This window comes from Erithacus rubecula (assembly GCF_903797595.1).
Source record: "Erithacus rubecula genome assembly, chromosome: 10".
Taxonomy (NCBI): Eukaryota; Metazoa; Chordata; class Aves; order Passeriformes; family Muscicapidae; genus Erithacus; species Erithacus rubecula.
The window spans coordinates 13,541,657-13,569,167 of NC_136662.1; the positions used below are offsets into that span (position 1 = coordinate 13,541,657).

At 43.7% G+C, this 27,511-nt stretch overlaps 1 protein-coding gene across 1 annotated transcript; it reads left to right on the plus strand.

Annotated features, from left to right (window-relative positions):
• Positions 1 to 190: 190 nt before the first annotated feature.
• Positions 191 to 27,511, plus strand: SYDE2 (synapse defective Rho GTPase homolog 2). Its single transcript, XM_079313444.1, has 7 exons — positions 191 to 469; positions 3,780 to 4,436; positions 12,908 to 14,007; positions 16,589 to 16,715; positions 21,791 to 21,972; positions 22,782 to 23,013; positions 25,091 to 27,511. Exons 1-7 carry the CDS (start codon positions 361 to 363, stop codon positions 25,570 to 25,572), a joined length of 2,889 nt encoding a protein of 962 aa, XP_079169570.1. The 5' UTR covers positions 191 to 360; the 3' UTR covers positions 25,573 to 27,511.

A 27,511-nucleotide genomic window follows, 5' to 3' on the forward strand; every position in this document is an offset into this window, starting at 1 on the left:
CGTGGCTCCGGGGATACAGCAATCCCGAGCCCTGCCGTGGCTCCGGGGATACAGCAATCCCGAGCCCTGCCGTGGCCCCGCCGCCCCTCACGCAGCCCGGCTCCCCCGGGGCGACCCCGCGCGCGGCGGGCGGGGCGGGGCGGGGCCGGGCGCGCATGCGCGGCGCGGGCGCCCTCTCACCCCGCTCAGCTATGCCAAGTATGTGCGCGGCGGAGCCGGGGCCGGGCGCGCGCGGCGGCGGCGCCATGGGGCGGTCGGGGCCGGGGCTGCCGGCGGGGCCGCCGCGCCGCTCGGGGCCCGCGCGCTCCCGCGGCCCGCGGGGCAGCGCCCGCTGAGCGCGGCGCGGAGGCAGCGCCAGGCATGGCCGAGCCGCTCCGCAGGACGCTCTCCAAGCTGCGGGGCAGGAGGTCCCAGCGAGGCGCGGCGGCGGGCGCCGGGCACCGCCACGGCGGGGTCTGCGCCCCGCAGGGTAAGTGCTGGCCCGGCTCGGCCGCTGCTCCGGCTGCCGGGCAGCGCCGAGCGGGAGCTCCCGCGGCGCCGGGAGATGCTCCGTGCCGCTCCCGGAGCGCCGCGCCGGGGCCGGCCGTGGGCTTGGCTCCCGGCTCGGTGCGGAGCGGCGGCCGCAGCGCCGAGCTACCCGCGGCTCCCCTGGGAGCGGGAGCTGCTGGCCTTGGAGCGGCGCTGGGTGCGCGTCCCTGCTCCTTGCCCTGCCTCCCACATCTGCTTGTCACCCCTCGGCTGCTGTTTGCCCGCTGGGCTTGCTTGGCTTGTTCGCTTTTTAAAGATGCACTCGAAATCTTAAGGATGAATTTTCAGTTTTGTCGTTTTTCCGTTTGAATATATAGTAGTTATGCTTTTGTTAGGAAACTTTGAAAGAGAATGCGTTTAGATATCAGCCAGAAGAACTGAGAATTGTTTGATCCTTATATGGAGAGGCTGGATAAAGCTGTTCCCTGCTTCCATGCAATCTGCAAAGCAAGGCATGGTATCGTGCTGAAGTATTTTCTGTGCCCACGGAGTTGGCATAGTGTCAGTTTTGACTTCAGTTGAGTTGAAACATTGAAGCTTTGATTTCTGAGCATACACGTGTTGCTACTATCATGGCTTAACTTGAAATACTGATTTATTTAATTTTTTGTCAATAGAGTGTAAGATGAAAGAAATACCTGACTTTTTTTTTTTCCTTGAACACCACGTTTAAGCCTTTTGAAAAGGAACTGTTGTTGTGTTTGATATTTGTGTGGAGACATAGTCTTAACTGTATGAAATATAGTATTAAATATATGTGTGTAAAAATGCTAATAGTAGGCAGCATTCTTCTGAATGAAGCATTGCTCTAGAACAAAAAGTATGTACCTGACCTATATGTCTCTCAGAGCTCTGTATTTATTTAAAATTGACTCACTCCTGTAACAGCTAACAGCATTGAAAACTTGCTCTGTGATATCGAACCACTGGTTCTGCAGATACTTGCATGTGAAGCAGTTTGTTACTAAAATAAACACAAGCATAAGGGCTTTCAGGATCAGGGCCAAGTTCGAATAAAGGGGAAGCAGTGCTTGCAAATATTGCTAGCAATTGCAGGAGCTGCAGTTGGGAGATGTGTGTGTGAGTGTGCCGTCTGGACGGGTTTCAGTGAGCATTTCCAGTGGATGATCCGGCAGCGTTTGGCCGGTCAGTCAGGGCTGCCCCGAGTCCTGTGCAAGGTGCTGTGTCCCTGCCTGCAGCCTTGCTGGAGGAGGCTGCAGGCTCGTTCTTATTGATGGTCCTGCAGATGGCTCGTTATTGAGATACCTGGGTGGATGTTGAAAACAGTTTGCTGCTGCTAGCACTGAAGGGCGGCCTGGGGATGGTCCCTGGGTGCATGTTTAGGCACCCTGCACTGCTTAGGAGCCCGTTGTTTTGGGAATTGTAGGCTGTCCTAACCGTGCGGAAGGACCCGTGTTTGTACAGCAAAGCAGGAAGTGGCAGATATTTTTGTTTGTGGAAATGCAGCTCTCAGATTCTCCATCTATTTAGGTCACTGGAGCGGGGACGATCCTTGGAGTGAAGCAGGGACTTTGGAATAGTTGTCACCCGCAGAAAGATGCCTACAGAAGTCCCTGATCTAAGCAGACTTCTTGGAAACATAGGCACAGCCCTCTGCCCATTGCAGATTAATTTCCTATGCTTTTGGTTAGTCCTTACTTGCAGTGGTAGCGTGACAGTGTGTAAGGAGGAACCATTACAGCAGCATGCTTCCATTTCCAGGCTGTGGGTGGGAGAAGGAATATGATTGCTGCCAGATCACTGAAACTTTGACAGAGATCTGCATTCACGTTGTCCTCAGATTCTGTTACCTGACCGACTTGGGCCCCAGTGTAGCAAAGCACCTCAGTGGAGGTGTGCAAAGGCTTCGAAAGGAGCATGGTTAATTTTGCTAATTCTTCAAATTACGAACAGTGATACTACTGCAGTTTAGCTGAACAAGCAAACTGTATGCTTTTGAAAAATCACCAAATGATGAATCTTTCATCAAATAAAATGGTGGTGTTTCAGATCTTATCAAGGATCTCTTCTATCATTAAAGTACAAACCTAAAAAGAGGGTCAAAGGGAAGGTGTTCAAATAAGTCTTTTTCATGTCTCCCTTTCTACAGCAAACTTGGCTGGATTTACAGAGCTGCTCCTTGAGTCCTCCAGAGATGTGTTCATATTTTAACATCCATTATTGGTGTGTAAATAATTCTTTACTGAGAATAATGTTCAAGCAGTAATGAAGAGCTGCTTCCATCTGGAATTTCCAATTGCAGAGGGCTTCATGTGAAAGGAGGTTGTCTGTTTTATGTGAACCCAGTTATCCCTGTTCAGCCTCAATGGCTGAGTGAGCCTGGTTTGGGTTGTCCTCCTGTGCAGAGCAGCATGAGGGCTGTCTGACCTGCTCCCTGTTTTTGGTTTGGGTGTATTTGCAGCTCCTCTCCCAGCCTTAGTGCAGTGGTTGCAGCTCCCTGGCCGGGATGTGCTGCAGCCAGGGGGGTATGGCACTGCTGCCCAGTGGGACTTGGATGTGCTTCTGACAGTGTGAGTGGGGCTTTCCATGGACAATTAAATGTTTGTCTGCTGCTTCAGTGAAACTGTCAAGTTTAGGGAACAGTCAGTGGAATTTGTTTACTTCTTGCATAAGTTTTTTGTTGTTTAAAAACTTCTCTACATTTATTATTTCTCCTTCCTTATTTTCATGGGAGTGTGTTTTGTTTTATTTCCCCCAAATCAGGGGATGCTTCTGTCTTAATAGTAGGTAAAGCTGGTAAGGAGCCTTTCTGGAGGTTCTTGTGCTAGACATCATCACCTTTATTTATATAGAAATCTAGAAATGAATTTATGTGGTGATTCTGTAGCCATTTAAGCAGTACATTGGGACTTTCTTCATTGGCATAACTAAACTGGGGAAGTAGTGTAGTGACTTTTCAGACCGATTGCACCTGAACTTGGCAGAAAGAAGCAGCCGTTTCTGTGGAGGTATGCGTGACCTTTCAGCAGAGCTATCTCACTGCCATTTGTCTAAATTACGTAGTGTTAAAAATACAGCCAAACAAGCCTGGCTCTTTATTAGCTATGTGCACATTCTGATTTGACAGGCTGAAATCTAATTTTGTGATCATATCACCTTATCTTTTGTCCTTTTGGATGAGGTCCGGTGCAAGTGCTATAACGACAGCAAATGTGTTCGTCTGTCAAAAGCAAAACAATGTTCTAAACATTTGTCTTTCCCTCTCTTTTTGCCTTCCTTTCTGGGAACAGATTTCATAGAAAATGTTTACATAGCTTCGAGGAGCAGGAAGGAGCCCAAGTGCCCGCCGGCCAGCGAGGTGCCCGAGCCCAGGCCGCAGGGGAACAGCATCACCGTTTCCAAGAAACGCAGCTGGCTGCAGCAGAGCAGCCACCGCCGGCCTCCTCCTCCTCCTCTGGAGGCAGCCGCTGCCTGCCGGGAGCTGCCCGGGGCCGTCGTCCCGGTGCCCAGGTCCCCGGTGCCGCTGCCCGAGCCCGCGGTGCCCTGGGCTCCCTCGGCGCGGGGCTGCGCCCTGCCGGGCCCGGGCCCGCCGAGGGGCGCGGCCTCGGACGGCGGCGAGGACGGCGACGCCGACGACGAGGGAGAAATATGGTACAACCCCATCCCTGAGGATGACGAGCCCGACCCGCCCCGGGTCCTCCCTCCTGCTGGGAATAGCCTGGCCGCTGCGGGCTGCCCGTCGGTTTGGTACAAGGGCCAGCCTGGGGGTGACTGTGGGACGGCTGTGAGTCCCCAGGAGGGCTGGGTGGCGCAGGCCGGCGAGGGGAGCCCGGCGGACGCCCCGCAGCCCGGGGAGCCCGCGCAGCAGCAGCGGCTGAAGCTCGCCTGCAAGGCTCCCGCTGCGCCCGCAGCCGAGGACAGCCCTGCCTTCAAGAGCCCTTCCACAGGTAAGAGCCTCGGGAACACGTGTCAGAACCTCCCGTGTCTTTCAGAGGAATAGTGAACCTGTTATGCCTCTCTTTCTCCACCTCTTCCTTTGGTGAAATGCATGTCAGGTGCATTGAGAACGACTCAGGTTGTGAGGCTGATGCCTGCTGCGTGCAGAGGTGCACGGTTGTTTCTCATCAGTTTGTTCGTGGCATGTCCAGGTGTGGTTGCCTGTGTTCTCTGTGGTCCCCACCTCACTGAAGACAAAGGTTTTACAAAGCAAACTTCCTGAAGCCTGGTAATGTGAGGACACTCTGGGTTTCCTTTGTCAGCTGGTGTCTAGCCCTGGCCTTGGATTCCTGCCTCAAAGCTGCTTAATGTCTGCAGAAGTTTCTTTAACTTGCTGTCTGGGACTTTTTAATAAAGACTTTTTGATAGACCATGTAAATGCTATTCATCACGTTGCTTTCTGTAATTACTGTCTTGTTGACTGTCTCAGGCTAATCTAATAGACTGGAGAAGAGTGGTTTTCACTTTCAGAAGCCAAGCTCTTTGTTCCTTGTTATCTTTGGCTGAGTGTTTGATAGTCTCGTTTCCATAATTCCATTAGTGTGTGAATTCAACATCTTATTAAGGATTTTTCCCTGTCTGTTAAAAAACCCCAAACAAATCTAAAACCACACCAAACAGAAGTAAGTAGAAAAAAGCCTCCCTTTCCAAAACCTTTCCAAAAAGGTATTACTTTTAATTACTTATGTGCCTCATATTATCTCGACCTTAACTCTAGTGTCCTGTTCAAAGTTAGAAACAGTGCAAAGTTCAAGAGACAGAATTCCAGAATTTCTTTGGAGAAAGGTTACACTTTACACTGACATTTAAGGACCTGAAACATTGGTGTGGGAGCCCAGTTGTCCATTGCCTTCTGGAGAGGCTTCTTTTTGGGTTGTCCCTGTGCAGCCTCACCATCCTGGCAGCCCCTGGCCCCAGGTCCCTGTGTGCTGGGAGTGCTGTGCTGGATTCCTGGTGTGGAGATGACTTCTGGGAACAGGGTTTGTTTTCAAAGGCACCAGAGCAACTGCTGTAAACAGCAGAAGGAAAAACTCTTGGTCTTCTGGGGGCTCACATTTTGTTCGTTTCATGGAAATGCTGCAGATACAAGCATATTTGCAGTTGTGAAGTGTGTTAAAGTTTTTGGGCATTTATTACAAATAGCTCACTTAATAGCTGTTTTAAATACTTAGACCAGTTTTATTTGCTTGCAAGGCAGATGAGATAATATGTTCTTTGTAGATTTTTGTCTTTGTTGGGGCTCTAGATGCTTTGTAGATGTCAGTAAGAGTGGTTATTTAGGAAAGCCATGTGTGTTCTGCAAACTGCTTGACCTCCATTTTGTTGGTTAATTTCTCTATACTTGGGTAACTATTTAGTTTTTAAAGAAGTTAGTCCCTTTCTGTAAGAAGAAAAATGTCAAACGTGTTTTCATACTGAAGATGCATTTATTTCTGAAAGCAAGGTTGTCCACTTCAAGAGTTTCCTGAAACTGGGAGAGAAGTTATGAATTTCACCTGATTGTTTGTTATGCATCTAGTTAATTAAGGTAGTTCAAATGCAGCTCTCCTTCTACATGTGTTGGGTGGTGATCACATTGAATAGATTAATTGATGATGAAGTGGATCCCTGCTGCTCAGTAATTGGCTTTATTATGGAGAAGTGGCTTAGTTCTTTTTAATCCAGTTAAAGTATCTACGGTTATTTTCAGTGAAATTTAAAATGACAGCTCATCCATATAAAATTACTACATGAAGGGCACCATGGCCAATTTGACTTTGTGCTAGGACCTTGTTTGAATTATACAGTTGGTATAAAATGGATGTCTCTGTTGGTAGAGAGCTGGGTACGTTAAGCAGTAACTCCTGTCAAATAAGAAATTAAAGCTTTGGGGAAAAGTCTGCTTGCCTTTCTTATTGATATGATTTATATATGTCAATATTGGTTAGCATTGGAGCCTAAATGTTAGATTTTGGGAAAGCATAGAGAGAAAAAGATGAGGCAGTACAAAATCCAACAATATATATATATTTGTTCATTTTGTCATTTGATGTTTACTTCTTTGGACAATGGAAACAATTTTACCTTTAAAACCTTAAACATTGTTGCCTTACTTCAATTTCCAACTTTGTAGAGAGAAAATAGTAATGTTTTTTTCTTTTTGCTTATATATTTGAGTCCTTATTAGACAAGAGATTTTTTAATGAGGAGAATAAGTGATAAAATTCTGTTATTGTGAGTTTTTCCAAACAGAACACCAAACAGGTATTTCTTGTAAGTTTTACTAGTACAGTGGATCATAGTTGTAGAGGTACTAATTTGTCCCATAGTCTCAATTTACACTCCTAGCTCCTGGTATTAATCTGGTTACTTCTACAGTAAATGCCATTTATGTTAATAGGATTTGTCAGGCAATTCCTTATTGAATAATTCTAGCCTTGTTGGCTTAAAAAAAAAAATCTGATCAGAAATAAGACACCCTTATAGCAGAGCCTGGGTAAAATAATTAATGTATTTTCTTTATAACATGTACCCAGAAGATAGGAGTTAGAAGGTAACTTGGTTCCTAGTTAATAATGTAGAAACAGCCAATCTTGGGCTCTTAGGTCTGAGGGAGAAGAATTTAAGTAGAAAGAACCCTGGAGGTAGTTTTTGTTAGGTGTCTCCCTGCACAGGCAAAATTGTTATGATTGAAAAATAGATTTTTTTTTTTTTTTGTTACAAATGCAATATAAGAATTATTTTTTACTGTAAAATGTTCAAGTAATGTTTCTTTATAACTCTTTTTAGGCCTGAACTCTTAAGTGTATGTTTTTACAGATGTGTGTATCACCTGCAGATTGTTGAAGAAAAGCACCCCTTTGTGATGTTGGCCACTCAGACAGATTTACACCATGAAGCTCTGAATAGTGCCTTCTGAAAAATGGACACTATATTTGCTTCTGGGGAGGATTACTGTTGGTGTTAGTGTCTACCTAATGTGTAGAATCATGTTGTGTATCTGCATCTAGGAGGCATCCTGGTAGCACCCATGAACTGAAAGTTGCCAGGATCTGGATTGTGCTTTTGCTACTAAAAATGTACTTGAGTTAGCTGTCTGAGTGGAAAATCCTGGTAAGAATCACTGTAAACAATTTCTTTCCAGTGTTATGGCAAGTGAAGATGGATCCCATATTCCCACTTAACCCTGATATGTGCCAACTAGAACTTGGCTTAGCTCCTATTAAAACTACAGGGCTCTTTTTCCACTTTAGACTGTGACCATTATCCTGGTTTCCAAATACATCTTTTGGGGCCAATGCATGCAAATATTTTGCATGCTTACATGTTGCAGGCAAGCTTCCAGCAATACACAATAGAGTACATTGGGCAGCAAATGCTATCTACACCTTTACTTCCACTTGTTACAAATACTATTTTTGAAATTTAACGTTTTTTTGCCAGATGGAAGATGCTTTGTGGTTTACCTGTTTTTCAAGTGCAAGGAGCCTTGGTTTCACAAGACAGAAGTGCATTGATGTGAAATACTTGCACGATGTTTGAGATACCAGAATGAGTGGGATTTGGCTGAAAGGTCCCTCTGCTCCCTCTTTCTCTTGCAGAGGTGAAAGCAGTTTTTTGGTGGGTTTTTGGGGAGTTTGTGCACATGCTTTTGGAGGTCAAGGGCTTATTCATGCATTTGTCTTGGATTCATGAGGTGACAATGCCATAAAGACCTGCTGGTGAAAGAAACAACAGGATGCAGCACTGTGGAGTGGAAGCCATTCAATCAGAATAATTAGTGCCTTTTTCAGTTTCTGATTTGTCCTGAGTAACTGTTTCTATCCTCTGATGGGGAAGATAGGGGCAAAGCTGCTTTTCATGCCCTGAAAGACAGTGAGGAGAGGAAATGCTGGTGAGAGCAGACAGTGCTTGGCATTGCTGTGGGACTCTGTGAGCGCCTTGGTGCAGCTCCAGCGTCTGAGCAGAGCTGCCTGCAGTTCATGTGCAGGGTCATTCATGTTGAAAATACCTGCAACAAACTCGTGCTGGGTTGGAGACAGCAAACTCTTTAAATCTGGTGAGTGAAGTGCTGTTACACGTGCTTGCTCCTCTGTGCAATGGGCTGCCCCATGGTGGGTGCTCCGAGGATCAGCACCAGGGTGAGGGGGAGGCATGGCCACCCCCTTCACCTGTCCTGCCTGAGCCTTGGGGAGCTTGTGCTGTAACCCACTCCCATTTTAATTATTGCACTATTTTAAACAATGTATTTTCAATCTTTTGCTCCTATAAAAGTGATCCCCGAGTTAATGTGTTCATCACAATTTTATTAGTATAGTGTGTATATAAAAGAAAACAAACTATCTTTACAAAGTTCTGAGATTTTTTTTTTTTTTTTACCGTTTTAATAATTTCTCCATTCCTTGACTCTGAAGCAGTATGAGAGATAGGGGCTGCATTGGTCAAAGCAGTAACTTATACAGAGGTAAAAAAGACTTTCCTTTACATGTTAAAAGCAGACATTCTTTAATTCATTTAGATAAGCTATTAAGATGTTACATAGAAATAATTGTTTTCTAACATAGTTTTTTAAAGTGCTTTTTAGTTTTTTAATTTTCTTTTGCCCAGTTGCTGATGTAGATAGAGGTGAGGCTTACTTTATGTCTTAATTGAAGTTGCTTCAGTTTGATATGAGTTGTTCTCTCAATGCCATTTAAAGTTCTGCTCTGAAGTTTTATATCAGAACATGTCTAGAATTTGCCTGCACCTGAGAAATCTGGCAGCCTTTGACATCAGTAGAGCTGATGTGCAGTTAGTGTCAGCTGAGGATCCAGCTCAGTGTCTCTTGTGAATCCTACCACAGAAAACAGCAACCATCTTTCACCCATTGTTTGCTACAAGAACACTTTTGAGATATTTGGGCTCTTCTGTTTTGATTTGCTGCTTTTTCACTTTTAATACATTAACTCAGCATTTCCATTAGGTGTGAGAGTGGCTGTTTGATACCTCAGCTTGGTGTAGTAAGCAACTGATAGCTTTCTGACCAACTTGATCACCTCGACTTGTTGTGGAAAACTAAATTGCAGGTTTTCTGAGTAACTTTAAAATAACTCAGAAACCCTATCTTAAGCAATGAGGAATGTGGCATATATAACAGCATAGTCAAACGTGCCTGTAAAACAGCATGTGTTGCTGGCAGTGGATGTGACAGTGATATATGTGTCCAAACACACATAAACAGCATAAAACAGGGTCAGACAAGAGTCTTTGCTGTGCTAAATCACTGCATGTGTCTGGCAGGGGCTGTGTTGTAAGTGCTGGAGTCAGTGCTCTCTTCCCTTGGGGCAGTGGGTGTAGGTCTGTCCACTCAGGGGACACTGGTGGCTGTCCTGTGGACACCTGGATGGCTGGGCTGGGAGAGGGCCTGGCTTGTGAAGCCCCGTGGGTTCTTTGTGTTTCTGTGGTTGTGGAAAGGCTTTATGCTTTCACACAGCCTCAGTGCTCAGCACAGTAAAAGGTGGCTGTATACTCAAGCTGAACCCACAGCTGATGGTACCCACAGTTGCTCAGGGTGTCAGTTCATTTGAGCTTGGATTGCATTGTCCTCCAAAACCTTTTTTTTTGGGTTTTTTTTTTGTTTTCTGTGTTCATACTGCTGAAGTGTCAGAAGGCACAAGGTGAATGTATTAAAGACAGTATAATAGAACAGCCCAGGCTGGAGAGGGCATCAGATGATCATCCAGTTTACCATAACTTCAGTGGGGCAAGGAGCCTAAATGAGACTACCTACCCTGCCCTGTGCAGCTGCAGCTTGGAAACCTGCAGTGCTGAAGGCTCTGCCACGTCCCTGCTTATTCCAGAGATTGAGTGTTCTCTGTGTCAAAGATAAATGTTACATACAAATACAAATGGTCAGCTGTGTATGTAAAACTGACCATCCCCGTGCTGTCCTGGTGCAACAGTTGCCTCCTAAGTTTTGTCTTCTCCTACCACCCCTCTGTAAGGATTTTTTTAATGTCTGGCTGCTGTTTGCAGCACAGTGTTGTAACTTGGTTGAGAAAAGAGGTGCAGCTCAGTTTTGCTGTCACCCTAGTGAGAAAGCTGTGTGAGATGGGTAGGCTGGGAAGTGAAGTGTTACTGGGCTGTGCTACAACTCCTCCTGCAGCTTGTTCAGAGTTGTCATGTACACTCTTTTAAAATTGCGTGCATACCTCAGCACATTGCTGGCTTTAGTGGAACAACATGTGGCTCAGTGCTGATGGGAATACCATCCTGCATAATACTCGACTGTTAAGTTTCTTCCAGCCACATATTTCACTTTAACTGTTTGGTGCTGAACGCAGCAGAAGTTGGACACATAAAAGTCATAGTGTTAGATTGACTCTTTGGTTTTAATGAGCTGGTGGGGGGAGTTTAATTTGCTGGCTTGCTTTTCCAAGCCTGTGCCAGAGACTTTTGACAGAAAGGGAAGATTAATGTTAGAGCTGCAGTGTGGCACTGACTGCTATAGAGTGCTCCACGCCAGCCCACCAGTGGGACCGTGCGGTGATTTGCAGTACAAGGGAAGGCTTTGTCTGCCTTTATCAAACACCACATTTCTAACTAGCTGCTTGCCAGAAAAGCACAGCAGGCGTGCTAGAAATAGCCCTTCCCCTGCAAGGGAGCTACTTCCATGAGATGCAGGATTAAATGAATTTTCCTCTGTTCCTCTGGAAAACAGATTCTATGCGTTATTCTTCGTAACTGAAACTTCCTTTTATGAAGATACTCTTTTAAGCAACTGTCTGCAAAAGTTACTTAATCCAAATTTCTATTGAGACTAGAACTGGGCTTTGTAGCATTTTTCTTGGACGGGGGCGGGGGGGGGCCAAAACCACAGCGGATGACTTTGGTCAAAGACCAGATTGCCTGATTTAGCTGTTTAAGCTTGGTGAAGTATAAAAAGAAAGTTACAGTCCAATGGTGAAAATTAATTTAAATGCACAAAGCACTTGTAAGAATCATTTGCTGTGGACTTGAAGTGATTAGTTTAGAATTAAAGTAGTAAGTCCTTGGTAAATCTGAAGGAGAAAGCTGTATAAAGTATAGGTTGTGAAAACAGCACTTCATTCTTTCTTTTTATATGCTGTAAACAATCTCCCTTTCTGTGGCTAGCAAAGGGGAACGAGGGATGGATAAAGGTGTTTGAGTCTCTGTGAGCTGTCTGGGTTAATTGCATCTCACAGGGTTGGTGTGCTTGGGGGCTCTGTAGCACCCCAGCCTGCACAGGCAAGGCTACCCAGTCCTCTTGGGAACTGCTGACATTTGAAAAATGGTAAGTGATTGGGATGGCTGTTGCTAGCAAGAGGTTCTCTTTTTTTCTTAAGGGGTGGAAAAGTGACTCTAGTGAAAGTAATAATGTAATTTTATTAATAACTATCATTCTGGCCTCATTCCTTAACTCAGGTAGATTGATCAATTTTCATACAGTTATTACTGCCTCTTGCTGGCAAAAGTGAGAATGGCTTGAGCAAAACTTGGTATTTGCATTTCCTTGAGTATTAGAGCATGAGGTGAACCACAGGTTCCTGTTTGTGTGCAGTACTTGCTTATGTCTAATTGTGTTCCTTAATTAGCTGTTCTTTACTGCTGAATTGACAGAGTGTTGTTTTGTTTTTTCTTTTATTAGCATCAGTGCTTGCTGCTTTTTTTTTTCGTTTTGGTACCTTGAAAGGGGGGTGATTTCCTTTGAGGCTGTCACTTGGGAACTGTCTAACTTTAAACTCTGGTGGGATGGTAGTGCCAGGAAACATGGAAGGTTGCTGGCAGGCAGTGAAATGAGGCAGTGCAGGATATGGCTTTTGGAAGAAATAAATCTTACCTCCTGCTGCAGAAAAGAGAAGCTGAGAGAAATGAAAGAAAAGGTGTGAGACTGCCTGCATCTACACAGGAGAGATTTAGGGCCCTTTGAGGTAATAGAGAGACACAAAGAGACATTCTTTACTAGAGACAAGTGTCTTTCCTCCAGACATAAGAGAAGTGGCAGTGCTGATGTGTTGGCTGTGTAGCTAACTGCTCTGTAGACAAGGGTTCCTTTGCCATATTTCCAGGATTTTTTCATTAAGTCTGGTTTCCTTACACTTGTGTCCCAGGAATGTGGCTGTGTGTGCTTGGGTGGGGGATGCAGCACAAATGGGTTGAGCTGAATGCTGCAGGTGCCATTGTTCATTTGTTTACATGTAATTTCTGGTCGTTTCATCTCTGTAAAGCAGAACAAATCTGGCTTTTGACAGTGAATTGCCAAATTTGGCTGGACAAGTCAGCTTTGTGAACACTTGTGAAAATCTAACTGAATGAGTGATGATTGTCTGAATGGTGTTACCAGGTTATGGCAAATCAACCTTTTCCCCGAGCTCAAGATTTATTTTTTCATTGCTGAGAATTGCAGTTTGAAAATGATTATTTCTTCTCTTTTCTTCTAAAGGGTTTGGAGCTGCCCTTGCACGCAAGCCTGATATACCCTCCACAGAGATTTCTCCTCCAAGTCCCTGTCCCCTGAAAAAAAGTGGGTCAATCAACTGGCCTTTCCCTGATAGAATTAAATCTCCCAGGACCGTGAGGAAGCTTTCCATGAAAATGAAAAAGCTGCCAGAGCTGAGCAGGAAGCTGAGTGTGAAGGGAACTTCAAGCCATAGTAGTTCAGATAATCCTCCTTCCCTGGTGAAAGGGAGCTGCCGAGATACAAGCCATACAGTGTCTTTGCCTTCTTCTGGAAACTCAAGCACAGCTGCCAGCAGGAATGTGATCAGCCGTTACCATCTTGACAGCAGCGTGTCCTCACAACACACCTACAAAAAGAAGAGCTCAAGGAGCTCCAAATCCTTCAACAAAGGTGGTTACCTCAGTGATGGTGACTCTCCTGAACTTATAACAAAATCAGGTAAACACAGACATGAAACCAAGTGTGGGAAAGGAAAGGAGAACCTTCCAAGTAACAGTGGTAAACCCGAAATAGATATCGATGCCTTCAGACACTACAACTTCTCTGATCAACCCAAGTGCTCTCAGTACATCTCTGGACTCATGAGTATTCACTTTTATGGTGCTGAAGACTTAAAGCCACCACGAATAGACTCAAAAGATGTCTTTTGTGCAATACAGGTTGACTCAGTAAACAAAGCTAGGACTGCCCTGCTGACATGCAGGACAACATTTCTTGACATGGACCACACATTCAACATAGAAATCGAAAATGCTCAGCACTTAAAGCTGGTGGTGTTCAGCTGGGAACCCACCCCACGGAAAAACCGAGTGTGTTGTCATGGAACTGTGGCTCTTCCCACTCTCTTCAGAGTCACCAAAACCCATCAGCTGGCTGTCAAACTGGAGCCCAGGGGCCTTATTTATGTCAAGCTGTCACTCATGGAGCAGTGGGAGAACTCTCTTGATGGCCTTGACACAGACCGTGAGCCTGTGATGTTTGGGGTAGATGCTCGAAAAGTTGTAGAGAAGGAAAATGCAGGCTTGATGGTGCCACTTCTGCTGCAGAAATGCATTCTGGAGATTGAAAAGAGAGGCTGTCAGGTACTGTGCATATTTTAATCTCTTTTGTCAATATTTCTGTGTTAAGATAGCTGCTGTTGCAGTATAAATAGTGAGTGGAAATGGAGGAAATTAAAAACATTTTTAAAGTAATTTTTTTCCTTTGCTGCTTGTTTGTGGTGAGCACTGGTCATTGTAATGTGGGAGGAATAACAGGGCTGCGTGCCATCAGTGCTTCCAGCTTTTGTAGAGGAGAAATACACTTGCTCACAGGAGCTGCTCCCAGCAGAGCTTCAGGAGTGGGGATAGTGAAAGAGATCTGCAGTCCCCAGTGCATGGAGTCACCCTCAGAAGGCAGAGCTCAGTTGAGAATGCTTGACCCCTGATACATGGGTCAGTCTGTAGGGACACACATCTGAATGCAAAAAGGATATGGTTCAGTTTGCTGCAACCCAAAGCTGAGACCTGTGTGCAGTGACACAGGAGCCCATCCTGTGGTGCAGTCTGAAGCCAGCGTGCCTAAGATCCATCTGTCATCACTTTGTACCAAGCATTAGGATGAGGATGAGTCTCTGAGGGGCTGAATTAGCCCTTTCCCCACACCAGTGCTCCTTATCTTTCTTTGGGTTGTTCTCAAAATTGGGACTACTGCAAACCAGAAGTGCCCAGTGTCTTTGTTTTCATCCCATTATTGGTTGATGTAATCTAATGAACAAAAATGTATATGAGAAATGACATATAAAAACAAATCACTGGTTATGGATTCTAGGCAAGAGATCTATTAGGAGGGACTATGCACAGCCCTAAGCTCAGATGTTCCCCTTGGCAATTAATTTGAAACTGGTGGGAGGGCTCTTGCCTGCTGTTCCACAGCATACTTGAGCCCTCCTTGTCTTTTGCACCTGTTCTCACTCAGGTGAAATTGAGAAGTAGTCACACCTACCACTGTTGCTATTTTAAATTGCTGACAGGTTGGATATGCTTCCAGGTGTGATGAGATTAGCTCTGCTGTTTATAACCCAGGTCATGAACTATAGAGGGAAGTGGAACTTCCATGTGGCTCTAGTGCCAAAAGTCATTGCTGATATTAACTGTCTGACTTTTCCTGTGGGTACTTCTCCTAACATCCAAATCACTGGAAAAGAGAAATTTTATTATTTCCTGTCTATGTGTCCTGTGATTTCAGCATTTTATTACAGGTTTATTAGCACCTAGTCATGCAAATGATATTGGGTAATCAAGGCAACACTGTAATGAAGCAATTGGGATTTGAGTTATCTGAATGTACTTTGAGCATGAAATCTATTTTCGTATTTACACAGAGAGAACCAAAACTGCAAAATATACTGTTAACTTCTTCTTTTAACCACATGCTTGTCTGACATTTTTGACTTTGCTACAGACTGCAAATACTGTCATGGTGCATAATCTCCACCTGAATTTCAGATATGGTATTAGGAAACTTGAAAAGTTTAAAAGAAATAGTCTTAGGCATATACTAGATCATATTCAGTCTTGAGAAAAGGGGAGTAGAAATTCCATTGGTAACATTCCATTTATTTAAACAGGAATTAATATACGACCAGAAATGTACTTTTGCTTGCCTACCTGCATTCTCCTGTTTGTGAGACAGTACAGGTGGGATTCTTTTGTTTGGTTTTGGATAATTTTTTGTCTTGAGTCCATGGTAGTTTTGCATTAATCTTTTACTGCTCAGTAAAGCTGCCTATAATGTTAATTAAAATAAAATTTGTATTTTTAAGATTTAGTTTTTTAATATCATAGGACTTCTTTGTATAAATAGTGATGAACATGGAAATAATGATAAAATAGATTTCCATAATGAAAGGACATGATTTGACTGGTAATTCAGTTCAAGAGTGATGTGGGTTTCACTCCTATCACCTTAAGTGTGTTAATAATACCTGTTTTGCAGAAAACTTTTGATATAATTTGAAACATGGAAACATGGAAATCAGCATCTATTCGACTTTAAAACAACATAGTTTAGGTGTAATAATGGAGCATACATAATTTTCTTGAAATTCCTGTTAAGGGTATGAAAATTTATTTTTTTACTATATAATGTAATACCGTAGGAAAATATTTTCACTTATTTTGGGTTTGTGTTCATTTATTAATTGATTAGTAACTTTTCTCATTTTTAGTATGGAGTCAGTTGCATGACTTTTTCTTCTGCTAATGGTTAATAGCTGTATTTGGACTGCAATTTTGTTTATATAAAGCTGTAAACACTTCTCATTTCTTTCTGCTGAAGTTCGAATTCTATTCTGTATAATTAAGCAATTATGCCAGGAAAAATAATGATGATCTGAGTAAGTAGGTTGAGAAGCAAATATAGGTTTAGTCTGTACTTCTTTCCTGATTCTCCATGAAAGCAGAAGGTGAAGCAGTTCCAGTGTAGAGCTTGTGTTGTGCAGTAGAGCAGTGCTAGGGAGCAGGAGCAGCGCTCCTGGCTGCACAGCCCTGTCCTGCCATTCCTGGTGATCCATGGTGTGCAGCCTGTCCCTGTCCCCAGCTGCTGCTGCCCCCCTGCACACAGCACAGGGTGGCAGTGCTGCTGGCAGCCAGGGGCTGAGCTGGGCTGTGTTTGTGCTTGCAGGTGGTGGGGCTGTACCGGCTCTGTGGCTCGGCTGCCGTGAAGAAAGAGCTCCGGGAGGCGTTCGAGAGGGACAGCAAGGCTGTCACTCTCTGTGAGAGCCACTACCCAGATATTAATGTCATAACAGGTAACACTTCTGCTTGCCTTTCTTCCCAGAGAGTTGTGCCGTGTTCCTCATGTGCCTTTAAAAGGGGGAAATTGTCCTTTGAGCTCTTTTTCTGTTGTCATTTTAACTGCTGCTGAAAACTGGCTGTTAGTGAGTGCAGTTCTGTGAGGATGTGAGAGCGTGGATGAAGCAGCAGTGGTTTGTAGGGAGGGGAGGATGTGGAAAGACCTGCTTTCAGTAGCTGCTCCACCAGCTGCTGAGGGAAATGGGAGTTTGGAAGGAGCTGGTTAAACCTGTGCCATTGGTTTGTATTGGAGCAGGTCTGGAAAAGCTTGGCTGTGATCAGGCACCTCTGTCGTGCTGGTGGCTCTGCACCAGGTAACCAGGGTTGTCTTGGGTCAGCTCTTGTTCTCCCTTTACATTGGAGGTTGCAGGAGTTATGGAAACAGATTGTGGTATTGTGCAGGATAGTTAGAGCTGCAGCAAAGTGCCTTCATTTGGTCACTGCTTTTTAAACAACTTTGCTAAGGTTTTTAAACTTAAACTCCTGCCTCCTAGAGTGGGCCTTTACTTTGTGTCACACAGCAAGCTCCAGGCACAGGTAGAAGGTCCTGGGAAGCCTGTCTGCATCAGCTCCTTACGTGGCTCTCTTCACAGGAGTTGTGCTGCAGAACTGAAATAAGTTGGTGAGGTTTTGCTAAAAACCAGAACAGTTTTATAACTATTGATACTTGTTATGTAACCAAAGTTGATCTAATTTCAGGCATCGCTGAGTAAGCCAGTTGCTCTGAGAAATTAATCAGATGCTTTTACTGCCTGTATATCAAGAGATAGAAAATGTAACTGTAGTTGGGGTACACATTTTCTATGCCAAAACTTTCTGTAATATCCAACCAGCTGTATATTGTATAATATCCAATATGGCTGGATAGTTATACCCTGTTTGATGGTTTATTTAATTTCAATATACTGGGAAGTAATTTTATTTGTTGCATTTTATAATTGTACAGCATGTTTTCAGAAGATACTAGTCAATGACATTTGCTGAGTTACATAAACCTCTTTATTCAGAGTGTGCAGCCAGTCAGTTTGCCTTACTTGCCTTGGCTGATTTTGCTGTGGGGTTCAATGTTGTTCACAAGAACCAGCATTCTTAGCATCAGAAACTGGTATTTATAGAATCATAGAACTGTTTGGGTTGAAAAGACTTGTAAGGTCATCAAGTCCAGCCATTAACCCACCCGTGTTTCACTCTGATGTTGTACAGCTTTTATAAACAAGATGTATGGTAAAGGTAAAAAGTATAAACAGTCTTTTAAATTGGGTTGTCTTCTACTCTTTACAAATAAATTAATGAGAAAAAGTAGTGAGAGCTTCATAGTGTTCCATGAAATTATTGAAGTCCTATTTTCTCAATTTTTTTGTCATCAGCTCATTTGGTGTTGTAAAATCCCTCATTTGCTTTCTGCCAGCAGCAAAAGCTGTTTGATATTGAGTTATAAGCAGATAAATGGCAAACTGCAATTTGATTAATGAAAACTTTGGGGTACTGAAAAACTGTTCTTTTTAAAAATTTTAGATACTAAAAATGGCATTGCACTTCCATTCTACAGGTAATCATTAAAATAAAGCTATTTGTAGAAATGGTTCAGGAGTATCATGGAGAAAGGTACAGGAATTTAATACTTACCTGTATATAACAGAACCTGGAACATTTCCTAAGCATTTTGATTTTCCTGAGTGTACTGTACACTCAGAACCAACCAGAACTGGCTGCAGCCAAAGTCTGAACTGCAGGAGAGCTCAGTGCTACTGCAGAGCTCTGGAAGGGCAGCAACACAGTCTGACTGATCTTTCCCTCCTGAGTTTGTGCTGTGGTGGCAAAATTGAAAAATTGAAGTACATTTATCCACATACATTCCTGCAAGCCTCACTGCTGGTGGTGATCTTTGGTGACTACTGGGGATGCTATTTTACATCCAGAGTTTGCATTGCAAGAGTGAGAAGACCACAGCTTTGTGTTCTGCCTTACAGAAAGTCTACTGGGTATCCTTTAGCTTTTGTTCTATTGCAAGAGTTTACTTAAATCCTGCTTTCCTTACAAGGGAAAAAGAGTTTTAAGGAATTACATTAGAAAAGCAGATTGTTTTCCCTGGTAGCCCTGCAGCTGTGCAGTGCCTGTGTCAGTGCTGTGCTGCAAGGACGGGCTGGGGGAGCAGGCAGGGAAGGGGTGTTGGCATCCATACCTTCCACTGACCCAAATGCAACCACTTAAATGATTGGAAACCTCCTGCTCAGGACTGACAGGGGAACCTACAGTTTTGTGGACAGCTGAGTTAGCCACTGTGCTTAGTGCTAGGAATAAAAGAGCCCACAAAACTTACTGGATGTGCTGAGGGAATTGGGTTGAGAGGGAATGTTTCCCCTGATTACTTAATGCTGAGGCTAATGCACGTGATTCATACTTCTATCAGCCAAAACATGTGTTGCACAGAAAATGAGTCCTTGGCATAAATCTTGGCTGATTTGAAGAGAAGTGCTGCCTTATGTCGTTTTTGAAATTTGAGTAGCGCTCCTTTCCAAAAAGATGAATAATGTTTTTTTGACAGCTCTCCAAAGACTAAAGAATGAACATTTAATGATTAAATCTTGACTGAGAAATTCTCTTGGGATTGGCACAGGCTTACACACAATGGAGTGGTCTCATGGGTGAAACTGAGGCATGCAGCAGTTCATGGGACTGACCTGTAGCTGTGTTGGTGCATCGTGTCTGTTGGCATCCACGTGAATTCATATCTCTGCATAAAGCTTGCAGTACTCTTAACAGTTCAGTGGCTCAGAAAAATGAGGAATTAATGAAGTGGATGGCAATTTTCTGCTCTTTGTCTAAATGTGTTGTGTGTGGTTGTGTCAAGAGGAATGTGTCAGTGGGCTGGCAGCAGCAGGAAGCGTAGATTCATGGAAAAAAAATAACAGCAGCCCCTTAGAGGGCTAATTTAGCTGAGTGACTAGCAAAAGGATTTAGAAAGGTCAAGGGGCATTCATGGCTCCCAAACCTTCCTGTTATCCAGAGCTGAACAGGAGAAATTCTTTTGGCAAGTGGTAGTCCTATGATTGATTCCTATTACAGGGATTTCTGCTAAAAAGTTAATAAACAGTTGTGAGTGTTTAGTATAAGCTAATTTGAATAGAATGTATCATTTTCTACTGTAAGCTGGTTTTGATTTCAGCCTCTGCCTCCAAAAAAAGCACAACTGAACCAGAGATCTTGATAGAAGTCAGCATGTCTTGCTAATGTTGTGCTTATGAAAAAAGGAAAATGTCCCAGACCATGTTGTACAGCACCAGAATCTCCCATGTTTGTTTCATAAATATTTTAACCAACTAATCCACATAGGGAACATGAGCCTCTAAATTCGGGGAAGAAAAAATATTTGGTGGGAAAGGAGGAATATGAGTAAGTTTCTAAACAAAAATGAGCCACTTATGTGGAGAAGTACCAAAAATGCTTATTCTTTTGAAACCAAGCAAAAAAATCCCACCAAACCACTAAGGGAAATACTTTTTCAGGAAAAAATGGTTGTTTGCATATTTTGCTGAGGGGCTGTTCTCATTTTAAGCACAGAGTGAGCTCCTGGAGGCTGTGTGGTGTCTGCAGGGATGGTTTTGCCTGGCTGCCCCATGGCCCTGCTGCAGCTCAGGACCAGGGCACTGCTGCTCCTGCAGCACAGCTTCAGGAGCTGTAAATGAAAATATGAATACATAGACAGGTAGAAAACAACTCTTACATGCTTCTGCATGTGAAGGGCAAAATGTTTAACTTCTATTCCCTGAACTTTTTTAGGAACTACCTCGTAACAAAGCCCACACTGTACAATTCATCTTACAGCTTGGTCACACAGACCTGAGTTAATGAAAACCCTTGGTTTGTTAAATAGCACAGTGTGATGGTAATTGCTGTGATGTGAGATTTTACAAGGTTGTGAGGAGTGCCTGCTAAAAAAAAACCAAACTTCTGCCTTTCCAGCTTTACCTGTTTGGAGGACAGGCTGCTTTGTTAACTCCAGTACCTGCTTTTAAACAGTTTATTTTATTTCTTTCTAACAAAGTATTTAAATGCAGTTGTAATCTAGTGAAAATTAGTACGTATTTGTGGCACAAAAAGCAATTTTAAAGGAAAATGAAAACTGCTGGGAAACAGCCTTGTTTCCTTCAATTTTTTGTTGGCTGTATTGGATATTGCTCCTGGATAGCAGCCTGCTATGTAATTTCCAGAGGCTGCTGTTAGAAGCCTTAATATTTTGGGGTTTTTTATTATTATTCTTCCTGTCACTGAAACCCCTCTCAAAATGAAGTCTCAGCCAGGTTCCAAAGCCAGCTGACAAGAATGCAAAGCCTCAATTCCTCTTTGGAAGGAATAGGTGTTAGTAGATGCTTGCCTGGTTGTTGCAGTCCCTGGAACCAGCCTGTCCCCCAGCACATCCCCAGCTGCAGTGCAGTGTTTCCCTGCAACAGGGAGGGCTTGGTGCCTGTGCATTGTGTCTCCTGTGGGTGTGCCTCACATCTGTCCCAGCAGGAGTGGGTGCTGTGCTGGGGCTGCAGGGAGCTGGGGGCTCTCTCTGGTTTGTACTTGGCTGGGTGAGAAGAGACCATGTGCTTTCCTGTACATGCCAAGGGCACTGGGATGTTTGCTTATAATTTAATAGCTGAAAATAAACAGAAAAGAAAAATTAACTGATAGGCTTATATAAAAGGGGAGGGGTCATGAAACTGGACTTTGGTGTTTGTAGGAGCTCCTTTCCTTGGATGGGAGGTGGACTACTCTGAGCCCTTTCCTTGTCTCCTCTCACCATCAGCAAGGGAAGCGTGGGGAGGTGTTCCCCTGGTGTTCCCCACTCCTGCATGTGCAGCAGCCCCTGTGCCCCAGCCCCTCTTTGCTGTGCCCTTTTGGTGGAGTCTCCCATCCCTTGCTCCTGAGTGTCACTGACACAGAGGATTTTCTTATGGAATGGGTGAAGTTGATGTGCTTTAATGCTCCCAAAAATTGCTGCAGAGTGAATCTGCTGTTTGTTGAGTTAGCTCTTGTGTCTCATTAGGTGTCCTAAAGGATTATCTGCGAGAGCTGCCCTCTCCCCTGATAACCAAGCAGCTCTATGAAGCAGTGTTGGATGCCATGGTGAAAAATCCCTTGAAAATGACAGCAAATGGTTGTGAGAATGACCCAAGTGACTCTGAGCACACAGCAGCCCTTCTGGATTGCCTGCCAGATGTCGAGAAGGTGAGTAGTGTTAGCATGGTCAAGTAAATCACAAGCTTCAGAAACTAAAGGAACATTTTCATACTGGATATCAAAAGTCTCAGAACTGTTTACAAGTGATTCACTTGTATTTGTGATGCTCCACATATTTGAAAATAATTCTATGCTGCAATGAATTGGAGGGTCTGCATTGCAGGATTTGCTCTAGTTTTCATTTTATATAATTTCTTTAAAACTGAATGAAAGTCTGTGGTCTCTACATGATTAAATAAATGATTATTCCTGTATGTATTCCTGCTCCACTTCTGCAGAGCTCTCTGATCTGTATGATGTAATTACCTGGGCAAATCCATTCCTCTGTCTTAAGTATGTGCAATAAAGCCTTTGCTTCCTGTGCTGTGCAGTGTTACCTGCCAGATTCCTGTGTAGCAAACCACAGCCCCTTCTGGGGGGAGGGAGGGGCCTGCACAGTATCTGGAATTACCTGGAAGCTTGTTCAGATGCTGATATCATATTGAGGGTTTCTTTATTTTCTGACTTACTGGGATCATCTCTACTGCTTCTGCAGCCTCTCCTCCCTTCCTTTTCACTGTGAGAACTCACGTGTGAAACTAAGTTCAAATAAGAAACAGAGTTTTACCAGAAAGGCTGTCTTAATTGGTCTGCTCTGTCATAGTCAAATACAGCTTTTCTAATTCAGCACTTGGATGTTCTGTTGATGGGTGTTGGTAAAACCAGAGCTATCAGCCTTGATCTTCTTCCTCTACAGCCGTGGCCAGCACTACTGTTTTCTAGTGTTTGGTTTCCTGAGCAGTATTTTGTTTCTTTAGGCTACCCTGAAGATGCTGCTGGATCACCTGAAACTGGTGGCTTCTTACCATGAAGTAAATAAGATGACATGCCAGAATTTAGCTGTGTGTTTTGGCCCTGTGTTACTGAGCCAGAGGCAGGAGACCACCAACCATAACAACAGAGTCTTCACAGACTCAGAAGAGCTTGCTAGTGCCCTGGACTTCAAAAAGCACATAGAGGTTCTTCACTACTTACTTCAGTTGTGGCCAGGTACTTTCATGAATCAGATCAAGGAAAAAAAGTCAAAGCATTGCTGTGTGTTTGCACTGTGTGACACTGTACATTAATTCATAGGATGAGTGAGCAGAATCAGAATTCTTAAAATGGGAGGCACCATTAATCTAAAGAAATGACAACAGTTTCTATTTGGGTACTTTGCTAAGTGGAAAGTTTGTTGGTTTAATTGCTTTCTTACCACATGGCAGAGTTTGAGCATGATGTAAGAAATAGTAAAGACTTTATGTGAGTAAAGACACTAGAAAACACAAACCCAGTGACATTGAAGTTTCCACATGTGAATTTGAGAGGCTGGAGATTTTTTTTTCCTGCTCTCCAGCTTTGACCTGGTGGGTTTAATTTATTTCCAGCCTTGTAATTTGACAGAGTTGAAGGCATCCTTAGAGTAAGAGCTCTGTAACTTCTACTTGTTTTTGCAGAGCTTTGCATAAGGAAAAATATTGCTGTTCCATGATGGCTGAAGATGCTGCTGCTCACTTGTCAGCTGCAGGTGGGCAGCTCCAAAGCTGCTGATCACCAAAAATGAAAAGAAGCTTTCAGTCAGATGAGTGGGTCTATGCAGGAGAGATGGGGCGTGTGGAGGAAGAGGGAGACCAAGAGATGTTTGGGTAGCAAATACTGTGCAAAAAGTAATTTTGAAACCCTGGGGATAGGTTGTGGCATGGCTACTGTGGACTGCAAAACCAAGCTCTGCCCACAGGAGTGTGTATTGCTCTAACAGGGTAGAGTTTTCTTCACTTAAAGAAAAAGTCAAATCCTATCCCTTGGCTTGCAAGAACTGTGCAGAATGTTGTGTTAAAAGGGAGGTAAAACACAAATGGAGAGACTTGAGTAGGTGACACCACAGTGTAAACAGCACACTTGGACTGAATGGAAGGATCACAGTCTGATCCCTTATATTTAATCTTCTGTAGTTTGAGACAGCTTGATAACCAACATGTTGTGCAATACTTTGATTTCCGTATATTTCCAACTGAAAACAAATAGTCCTTGTTTGGTTAGAGTGTGTAAAACTGGCAAGTTATTGTTAACCCATGGCCCTCATCTTAATGGAGCATAGTCCAAACAGAAGGGTTTTTGTTGTAGTAAGGGGGGAAGCAATGAAAGTTACTGTGTGTTACTGTGCAAGACATAAAGTGAAATCCCCTGGAGAGACCTAATGTGGATCCAGAAGGAGAAGGGTTGGGTACATTTCAGGGTTGAATCTTTGTGCTTGTGTGTGGGGAGTTGAAAAAGGAGAGGATCTGAGGTGAACTGCATGGGTTTGTGTGCACTACCTTTTCAGTGGTGAATGGGGATAGGAAGTCTCTGCTGTTCATTACAAGAAGCAATGGTCTGTATAAAACCAGAAGTTTTGCAGCTCAGATACTTAGTAGGCACAGGTCAGTGAAAAGAGCTGTGCTGTTTGCCTTAGGCAGTGGGTGACAGCAGAGGAGCCTGTTAGTAGCTTGTGCTGTGCAATTGTGAGCTCAGGTAACATTGCCAGCAAACCTGTGTGAGTGTACATGTGCCTGTGGCTGCACAGAAGAATGGCTGCAGGTGAGAACTGAGCTTAAATAGCACAGAACATTAGGGCAGGAGAGAAGCACAAGAGCTCAGCTCAGCGTGTTGTCTGCTTCTCTAGGTTTTCTCAGTGGTGGCATTTTTGTTGTGTTTTTGTTGTGTTTTAAACTCTTTTGCTGTGCCTACTTTCTGTTACTCCTTAGCCTGGACAGCATGTTTGAGCTGAACTGTTTGCTTTTCTTTGACCCAGAGTTGCATAGTGATTAACTCGTACAATGAATTTAATTGTTCTGGGAGTTTCTACTTTTAGAAGGGTTTTTCTGCTGCAATTTGACTCTGGAATGAATCTTCAAAATTGAGATTTTACAGTAGTTTTTCCTATTTTATATCAAATGGTGGCAAAAAGTGTTCAGTGTGCTGGCTGTAAGATTGCATGTGTCCATGCATGCTCTTAGAGGGACGCCGAGGGAGGACAGTGGGCATCTGCCATGGACTTTTCTGTTGCAGCATGGATTCAGTTCTCACTAGTATAACTTGTCTCTTCTAGTTCATCACTCGCCTGCCAAAGAGCCAGCACATCTGAATGTGTTCCCTGAGCACTCATCCTCCCTGAATTACCTGAGACCCAAGAGACAGAGACCTCAGATGCTGAACCTGAGCGGGACCGAGATGTCGGGGGTGCTCAGGCCGAGGCCAGCAGGTCTGGACAGCCCCTCGAGCAACCGCTATGCTGGGGACTGGAGCAGCTGTGGGGAGAGCTACCTAACCCCCAGAGAGTGCCTGGGGGAGGCAGACTACGACGACGTCCCTTCGGAGGACACGGAGAGCGGGGATGACAGCAGCAAAGCCGAGGAGCTGGAGGCGCCCGGCCCCGCAGAGCGGCCCCCGGGCAGCTACCTGACAGTGCCAGCTATGGACTCTGCAGTGGACCACAGAGCACACCTCAAGGACCTGCAGGAAAGCATCGATACTCTCATAGGAAACCTGGAAAGGGAACTCAACAAAAACAAACTAAATATGAGTTATTAAATCCTGTCCTCCACGACGTCTCCTTGTGCCTCCGTGCCCCTCGTTGGGCTGCCCTAGCTGTGTGAGGAGTGATGGTGCCCCTGAGCACCTCAAGGTAAGGCCACAGCCCACCTTGTGTTAGCACATTTGAAGCCATTCCGTAATGTTTCTGCCTTTCTGTTGGAAGGCATTGTCCTGATTTGTGTTGGAGACAAGCTTAGACTGTGATGTGATTCCACATAGTGGCATTTCTCCCTAAAAACACTATGCACTTAGGTGGCCTGGGCAGCACCTGATAGAAGATAAAGCAACACCTCTGCTGTCGGTGGCAGCAGAATTCCTCATTCCTGAACTCCTGGCTCTGGTACAGATGCTCCTCTCAGAGGAGGATGAACGCTGCTTGGCCTGAGTTTTGCAGCAGGGACTTCAGACAGACTTGTTTCACTATATATGCAATGGCTGCTATGAAAAATGCTTTATATAATATTTATATATAAAGTTTTAATTGTACAAATATTAACGTATTACTGTATTAACACTTTTCAGTAATTATTTAAGCAAGCAAAAATAAATATTTTTCTAACCTTGTTTGTATATATCTATGTATAAATGTGCATGTGTCTATAGCCATCTTTGAGAAGAAAGGTCTCAGAATTATGAAATGTTCCCATTTCTAGGAAGGCATGTTCAGTGATGCCAGGACAAGGTTGCCCTTTGGGTAACACAGCTTTTGATTTATGCACAGAAACACGGCCAGGGAGAAGGCAGGGTGAATGATTAATGTAAATGACCTTGTGTATTGCAGGAACAGTGGTTTGCAGGTGTTGACTATTAACTCTCACACACTCACACCACCCTTTCTCTGTTTGTTTTTTTTTTTTTCTTCATTGTTTGTTTCTTCCTCCATGGTTTTTTCACATATAAAGAAGGTCTGGAAGGTATTTACTTTTCAAAAAATATTTTTTGTTTTTCCTTTATAACCGGTTAACTTTATTCTTGATGTTTTGGTACGGTTTTTTTTTTCTTGTTTCATGTATTTTTGTTGTGGTACCCTTGGCTGCTGCTGGTAGTTAGATGTGTTTGAGCCCTCTGTAAAGGGTTGTGGCTCTGGAGATGCAAGTTCAGCACAAAGCCAGTTACTTTTTTTTTAATTTTATTTTTTAAATTACTCTCCCAAAAACGGATACCAGAGTTGTCACATGCGGTTGAATGGGTGGAGTGATATTACTCCTGGGGAGTTTGGGTGGGATTGCAGTTCACTGTGACCTTACTAGATTCAGCCATCACCATCTGCTCAGAGCCTCTTTTATCTCTAGGCATTTATGGTGAGCCATTACACATTTCATGTTAAGGAAACACATTCTTGATTCCATTAAAAATACTGTATACAAATGTTTTGATAGTCCTTCTAACCAAAAGGACATACAGAGTCATTCCTTGTCCTGGACAGGTCACAGACACACCCCAAGGAAGGGGGGATTTGGGCAGGTGGGGCTGAGAAGGTTTTGGTGTTTTGAGAGGTCACTTGCTGTCAGCTGGCAGGGTAGAAATTAATTCTACATTTTTTGGTACGATTTTTGACATCCCACCACGGCTTTCCATTCACCCTGTGGGTAAGTGCTTTTCTGCTAACCTGTACTTCCTTATACTGCTTAATTGAAGTTATTTATTTACAGTAACAAGGAATTAAGAATTGCTATGGCAAACTTCACCCCTCTTTTCTAAGCAATTATTTTAGCATGGTTCCAATGGGTTATTCAATCTCATTAATTTATTTTTATAAGTGTTAAAAGATGCAAAACAATTATTGCAATATGATGATATGAATGAAAATGTAAATTTAACCTGAAGCATTTATCAATAAATCGATGTATTTTTTTAAACTTTTATACCTACAGAATGTGCATACTTTTTAAACTATAAATTTAAATTCTAAATAAAATTTGAATTAAGAACAAAA